This window comes from Acartia tonsa, chromosome 7 (assembly GCF_053477335.1).
Source record: "Acartia tonsa isolate MP-2025a chromosome 7, ASM5347733v1, whole genome shotgun sequence".
Taxonomy (NCBI): domain Eukaryota; kingdom Metazoa; phylum Arthropoda; class Copepoda; order Calanoida; family Acartiidae; genus Acartia; species Acartia tonsa.
In genome coordinates this window covers 42,299,871-42,307,479 of record NC_137266.1, presented here as the reverse complement: position 1 = coordinate 42,307,479, position 7,609 = coordinate 42,299,871, and the positions used below count along the sequence as shown (strand labels likewise).

At 30.1% G+C, this 7,609-nt stretch overlaps 1 protein-coding gene across 1 annotated transcript; it reads right to left on the bottom strand.

The window, feature by feature from the left end:
• Positions 1-884: 884 nt before the first annotated feature.
• On the bottom strand, positions 885-3,272 carry LOC145324326 (uncharacterized). The gene is made up of 2 exons (XM_080166941.1): positions 3,002-3,272; positions 885-1,895 (listed from the first exon to the last, which is right to left on the bottom strand). The coding sequence occupies exons 1-2, from the start codon at positions 3,202-3,204 to the stop codon at positions 1,370-1,372; spliced, it is 729 nt and encodes a 242-aa protein (XP_080023067.1). The 5' UTR covers positions 3,205-3,272; the 3' UTR covers positions 885-1,369.
• Positions 3,273-7,609: the final 4,337 nt, after the last annotated feature.

Sequence of the window (7,609 nt, the reverse complement as noted above, 5' to 3'; positions counted from 1 at the left end):
ATAATGGAATTTATACCCTAAAATCCTCCTGCGACCTTTGTAATGATTTCCTAAAATTTAATTCTCAATTTGACAATATTCATTACACAATCACTTTTTTACCTATCACAAAGCCGAATAAACGGACAGGTAAAGTAAATTCTAGGGTAGATACTAATTTATCACTAACAAATTCCTTTAAAATCTGAAAAGTAAATTAAAAACAATAATATTAACCCATCAGGAAAAAATGTATCGTTTTAATATTTGCTCACAATGTAATGCATCGAAGAACATAAACGGCCGAATGACAGACAAACAAGGATGACAACATTCATAAAAGCGAAGCTCTGAAACGGTATGACAGACGAACATTAATTCTTGTAGAGTGCCAGAACTGAATATACAAAATATGAATTTATAAGTTTTGACAAAATTATGCGTAAATTTGTTGCAAAACTTCTAAAACACAGAATTCTGTTTAAGGACATACTAACATTTTTAGGACTTGATTATAGAGATGCTTCTCTCAAAATATTGTACCTTATTGTAATAGTAATCAGTATTTCAAAAATCAGATCAATCGGATGATTTTATCACATAAAAAAATTTTGTTAAAAAAAGTAACGATTATAGAATTGCTACGATTTCTAACTAGTACCTAACTACTACAGGAATCATCATGAAAGTTAGAAATTGATAGGACAATTCTAACATGCCTAAATTAACGAAAAAAGCTATCTGTTACGGACTGACAGACGGACGGACTGATCGACCCTAATAATAGAAAAGCTTCGCTTTTAAAAATTTTTAATCATAGACTGAATGTTTATTATGCAGAAGCATCTTTCAGACAGACATGCAAATTAAGTTATAGAGTAGCCTAGCCACTAAATTAACAAAAATTAACAATTAATAGTTTATTAGAATTACAATTTAGAATTATAATATTTACATAAAAATTAAAAATAATATCACAGAATTTATTTTTGTCTTTTTAATAACTGGTAACTATACATTTTATTACTGAATGTCTTTTTTGTTGATTTTTAAGAATGAATTTTGTATTTTTTGATAGTTTTTTTTTTAAATAAGCACAAATGATATTGCAAACTGGTATTTTTGATGATTTATTCACATAATATAAGCGTATAATGTTTTCTTTATAGTGCTTATAAAAAATGACGTCATACAATACAAATTACCTATGATAGGCCAACACAAAGATTAAATTACCAATGACAGGCCAGTTTACATTTTAATTGACCAATGAAAGGCCAGTATGATGTCATTTTTTATAGGCACTATAAAAAGATTTAACCAAAAGAATTAATAATGATGGAAATTTAATTAATTAAAAGCCTAAACCGATTTTTAACTTTAACAAAAATTAATTTAATAGTTCAGCTAATTCAGCAATGTACGATTGAGCCATTTGTAGCGTTTCATACTTTGACAATTGATGCTGCGGGCCTAGGCCTGGCAGAACGCGTCTCAGCCGGTCAAAGCCCTGATTGAGCATGTCCATGCGGCGGCGTTCCCGAGCATTGGCCGCCAGCCGCCGCCTCCGCAGCTCTGATTCTGGTAAATTTTTGTTGTTGGCCGCGGCTGCCGATGTTTGTTTTGATTTGCCGCTATTTTTGTTGCTGTTTATTGTCTCTAGTGATTCTGGCGACGACGTTTTTGGACTGAGCAAGTCTTTGTTTGTCAAGTCTACAGGATGGCTGGTTGGGGACAAAAAACTGGGCGATTTTTTCATGGAAAAATTCGGGGATTTTTCGCTGTGATTGCTGAGAGGTGACAGACGGTCGTTGTCCTCGTAGAGAGAGGTCTGTGGGGTGTGGCTGGGTGTGTGGAAATTTGTCAGGTTGTCTGTTGGATCTGGATAGCTCAGGTCCAAATAATAGTCCTCTTTTCTGAAATAAAGCATAAATTTAGTATTTTCAAAAAGTAAATTTGAAATTTGTCAAAATATAGTTTAAAATTGTATTAAATTTTAATCAATTTGCAGGCACTATCTTATCACTATCTTATCACTATCTTATGTATTGAATTTTCCTTATGTATTTTTAAAATATATATTTTTTTAATCTGTCAGTCATTCATAATGATAGAGTAGCTTCGCTACTAAAAAAAATATTTTTTTTATTTTTAAAAGTTTAGCTTTTACATAACGAGTAAATTATGAAATTTTCATATTTCAATTTCTTTCTAAAAAATCTATTTAAAATAAAATTTTATGAATAGAATATTTATTCAAATATATACTTTAACATTATTTTTGGTTAGATAAGTTTTAAATATGCAATAAACAAATAAAATACACATTTACTTTTCGAATATTTAGAAAAAAATGTTAAATATTTTGTTCTAGTTTTGTAACTTTTAAGCAGCGTAGCTGCTCTATAACCAACTTTAAACGTTCGCCCGTCCGTCTGTCCTACAGAAGAAGTATATTTCTACTGACTAATGAAAATATACTCTGTAATCCTTAAGGTTCGTTGAGCAATATGTTTTAAAAGAATTAGGCATCTGATTTTTAGTATTTAATGCGACTTGTTCGCCCCTTTACTTAGTTTCTAATGGATGTTATCATCCTACTGTTAAAAGGCGTAACGATGTCGTTATATAGAACGTTAAAGTCACTTAGTTGCGCTTCTATGAAAATTATTTTTCTTGTTATTTTATTTGATGTACAAAAAAACTAGTAAATATTTGGACTTTCTTACATAATTTAATTGGTGTAAAAATAACAAAAATGAAAATTATATTTATTGGGAATAGAGAGGGTTGTAGATTTAAAAAGCCTTCAGTGGACAATTATGTCCATAAGTAGCGAAGCAAAAACAGTATATTATATACAATTCGATGGCCCATATAAAACTGCCCTGTGATCAAACAGAACACTACATGTTTTTTTTTTGTTTAAAGACAGAATATTTAAACTTAAGAAACTAATATTTCGGTCTAGTTTGCAATTATTTCTATAGTATAGTTACTGTTCAAGCTTGTTATTTCATACCTGTATAAATCATTTTGTTTTGAGGGGGGTGGAGACGAAAAATTATTTGAACCAGAATATTTTTGGATCAAATAGGCCCCGGAGAACATATCCGGTCCTCCACTTTTATTCATCTTATCCTCATATTTCAGCTTTTTTGAGTCTTTTTCCTCAACAAAATCAAAAGACGTCGAGTGAGATCTTTTTAGGCTTGTGCTTTGCATTTCTAGTCACTAATTATTTTCTTTGAGGATTTATTGTCTATTACTTTTTTGATGTAACCACCTCAACGATTGGTTTATAACTACTGCCTTAATTCAGCCATTAAGAAACTACTGTTGTTTCTATATCACCGAGTTTTGGGGGTTTCCATGATGAGCACAATATATGGCGGTGTTTATACAAAAACAACTAAATAAATGTAATTAAAAATAGCAAACAATATCAAATTTTCTATCTAATTATCAAAACTAAAATTGAGTTATATTTTTGCTTTCATGGAGAATTTTCTTAATCCACAACCCCTCCATCCACCTAATAATTGCAATTAATGGAAATATTGGAAATAATGAAAACACCTGTAAGGCCCCCTGGGATACTCAACCTGCGGGTTGCCTCAACTATTTACTTACTCTAGCCTAACCTAAAATAAGTATAGAAAAAAAGGTTTTCTGTTTTTTAAATTAAGTATAAGGGAAAACGCCGAATTTCGCTGTATATAATTTTGCTGAATTTAAGAAACATACAAGATGTCCAAACACAAGACACTAAGAAGGGAAAGGGTCAAAATGGGGAGAGGGGTAGGGGTTGTTAATGAGGGGTGGGAAACAATGGGTTGGGGTTAGGGGTTGCGGCTACTTGAAGTAGTATATATGCGTGCTTTACAATATGGTTGTGTGCGTGCGCGTTTGTGTGTGCGTCGGAGCGCGTAATTGGTATGTGTGTGTCTGTGTGTTATAGAGAAGATATAAGAAAAATTAAAAAGGGGTGTACAGAAGTTAATATTGGTTGTGGGGGTCAAAGGAAGGGTGCCAGGGGGTGGCCACCCAAGAATCAGGACAAGTTGCCAAGTCTTAAAATTAGGGTTTACCTAAAAATTGTTTAATTAGTGAAAATGGTCTTGAACTGAACAAAACATATAAGCTCTTAGTGTTTTATTTTACTTTTGGAATTCCTTGATTATTAGTATAGAGGTTCCTTGAACGATTCCGTACCATGTTATATTAATTTCTAAAAATGTAATTAGATAGATGATTAATTTCTCAGATTAATTAAAGGTTTTAATTTTTATTGTATGCAGTTTTTTTTATTCAAACTTTTATTTTATAAAGCCTATATTACATATTTAGTGCCCAAAAATCATCCGCTGGATTACAAAGTTCTTAGCAAAACTGAAAAAACATGTATTGCACTGTAATATAGACAAATTCTAAAATAAAAATCATAATAATAATAACAATTTTGTATACCTTTTTTTGCCCTTTAGTGCAAGCAAATCTGAAAATAATCTTAATATTTTTCATTTTACTGTCTGCGGAAAGATGCAATAAATATTGCTATTACCTTTTTATTGAAGTTCATTAGATACATAAAAGCTGCATATGATTTGTAAAGATATAATTATCAATAACAAGTTGCTTTTATTTTTTTCATGGAAAAATAATACAGAATAAAAGTAGAGCTGTGAATTATTTGTATAGATATAATGGATTAAGGAGAGATAACAAAGTAGTAGGTTTTGTCTTATTTTCACCATGCAGGACAATCATTAACATTTACCTAACCTATCACATAATAATTTCCAGTTAACCCTAAATGCTATATACCATGTTCGAAATCAAATCCTGAGATATCATTGGATTAGACAGTAAACAATAGAAATAAAACCAACTAAAGTTATAGTCCAATGTCCATTTCTTCCCTGAAATAAATTTAAAGAAATATGAAAACTGCACTGGCATAAATATGTCTTTTTCCAGAATGGCTTCGAAACCGATTAATATCTGCTGAATTAGAAAGAGTTCTTAGCTATGTTGAAAAATCATGTATTGTATTGTACGTATTATAGACATTTTTTATCTTATTGTATAAAGTAGTGAGTTTTTGTCTGTAGGTAAAGATTTTGATTGATTTTTTTATTTTAAGAAAGTTTAATGAATAAGTCCTGGGATGGTTTTAGGCTATTATATTTTTTTAAAAAATATAGTCTTGAGAGAATTTAGGTCATAGTTATGCCAATAGATGCTAAAGGTGAAGCCTCTAGTAGATAAGAATAATAATTTTAATATTAATACCAGTTTTTTTACTCTAGGGCTTCAGAAAGTAGTCTCTGTTACTATGCAATAAACAGCTACAGTTTATGATATTTATTTGAAAATAAATTTTGGTAAATATATCATCTTCTTCAATCTATGTTATTATTGTAAAGTTATGCATTATTTCCTTTGAAGAAACAAAATAATGTATTGCAAAAAACTTACTGAGAATTTGAGCTAATTGGCATATTATATATACACGATACTTTGGTACAATCCTACAATTAGATAAAATAATCACTGATACCCACACTCTGTGATTGAAAGTATTTAATTTTTAGCCCATGCAGGGCTGTAGTTTTTGGGGTTTACCTAACTTTATTAAATTTGTTTAACCTAATATATGCATAAAAATTGGTATTTTTCTTTAAAAATAAAAATAAGGAGGTCGGATTTTTGTAGTCCAATAATTAGAAGACAAACTATGGTTATTTTGTGCTTTCTTTATAAAATATATAACTATTTATATTTCTTTAAAAACCTGAGAATTCTTTCAATTAACTTACATGTACCTCAAAAAGATTACAACACATACCTATTCTATGACTAAATTAAATAAGTAAAAGAACAATACATTATACAACAGATCTATAGCATAAATGTATATACAGACAACTTTCTCCCTTTCTTTTTCAAAGACCTCTTTTGTCTCCTTCTAAATTATTTTCTGCTACTTGGTTGTGTTAATATAAGCGACAACATTGGTTGATTTTCAATGACCCAACAGAAGGGTTGCACAAGGTGATTGCAATGGGGAGATACAGTTATTTAACCCTTTCTCCCTCCAGTGTTTTACTCTAATCATTATACAGTGAAGAAAAAAAGGGAGGACAGTAAAAAGATTTACGTATTATAAACCATATTACAAAAGTTCTTTCTATTTTGCAAGTTTTGGGACCTCAAACATCATATGTTAAATATTGAGTGATAACTAAGAATCATTGAAAATTTAAATGGGAGTCCTCAGCTTGTGTTGGCAGCATAGTCTATATTAAAGTAACATAGCCCACATATGAGCTAAGACTATGGCTATATATAATAAGGGCTTTTCTTACTAAACAGTAAGTAAATGTAACATACAAACTAGCAAAATTGTAAAAATCTTTATTAATTAAGAAACAATGTTAGGAATAACATTTTAAGAGAAAAAGGCACATTATTGGTTCAAGTACTCAATAAATGAAATATGTCTATGCGGCAGTCAGTAGAAATGTGTTTGGAATTATTGTCAGCTTAATTTCCTTTTAAAATACAATACTTCATTACAAATGATGTTCATTTGCAACGCCTGCCCTACTTTTAAAAATATCTTTAAAAACACCATTTTCAAATTGTCTGTAAGTTAAAAGACAATAGTGAGAGCCTTTACATGTTGATTTTGCGGAGAAAAAATGGTAGGATTTAGTAATCAACGACAAACAGCAAATTCAATATTATACATATTGCTTCTTGTGAATCAAATATATATTTGCTGTTTTGTGAAAACTGCTTATATAAGTTTTGTGTGTGTGGCTTGCTGGGTTAGATGTAAGAAAAACACAGAAATCGCGCCATTCTTTTAACTTATTATCTCCTCATAACACAGCGGGTCAAAAATGGATATTCTAGTCTAGTTATAGACTATGTTATATGTTATAGGCCAAGATTGATTCTTGAAATTGTCCTTACAAATTTCAAATTAACAATGATTATTTCGTAACTGGACAAAGTGTCTTAAAAATCAGCCATGTGACGTCATAAAAATGAGGGATTATCCATCTCTTTTTCAAGGATTTTCTTTTCCTCTTCTCTATTCATCTCCCTCATTTTTATGACGTCAAATGGCTGATTTTTGAGACACCTTGTCTGTAACACTTAGTTAAAATTAAAGAAACGTTGCAACATTATAATCATTACCAAAAAGTCAGTATGTCCATTTTAACCATGATATTTTTTCGGCTTTTTTGATTTATTGAGCACCACTTTAATGGTTGTTGTCATACTTTAACTAAAGTTTGTGTTCATATTTGGTTCTTATTATTTGGCTTTTCTTATTTGGGGACTTTTATTAAACTTTTATTGGTTGGTTCATTACGTTGATTGTCCAAACATTACAATCACTAATTGTAATCTATAGAAGGGGTAATTTTATGTATAGGCATTGGGGATGTACATCAACTTATCGGCAATTGTCTTATCCCTGTTGATTCATGATAATAAATATTCTATCAAATACTCAATATTTAATAATGTATTTTCATAAAAAATCACAGTTTTTAATTGCATAAACAAATATCAAATTTTCCAATAAATTGATAAGATATTTTCAGAATCT

What these genes read in the sequence shown, in the direction of transcription:
- LOC145324326 (XM_080166941.1), bottom strand. Translation starts at nt 3,204, where the DNA reads ATGCAAAGCACAAGCCTAAAAAGATCTCACTCGACGTCTTTTGATTTT. An exon ending in AAACAAAATGATTTATACAG is followed by an intron (nt 1,896 to 3,001) that starts GTATGAAATAAC and finishes GCTTTATTTCAG; the next exon opens with AAAAGAGGACTATTATTTGG.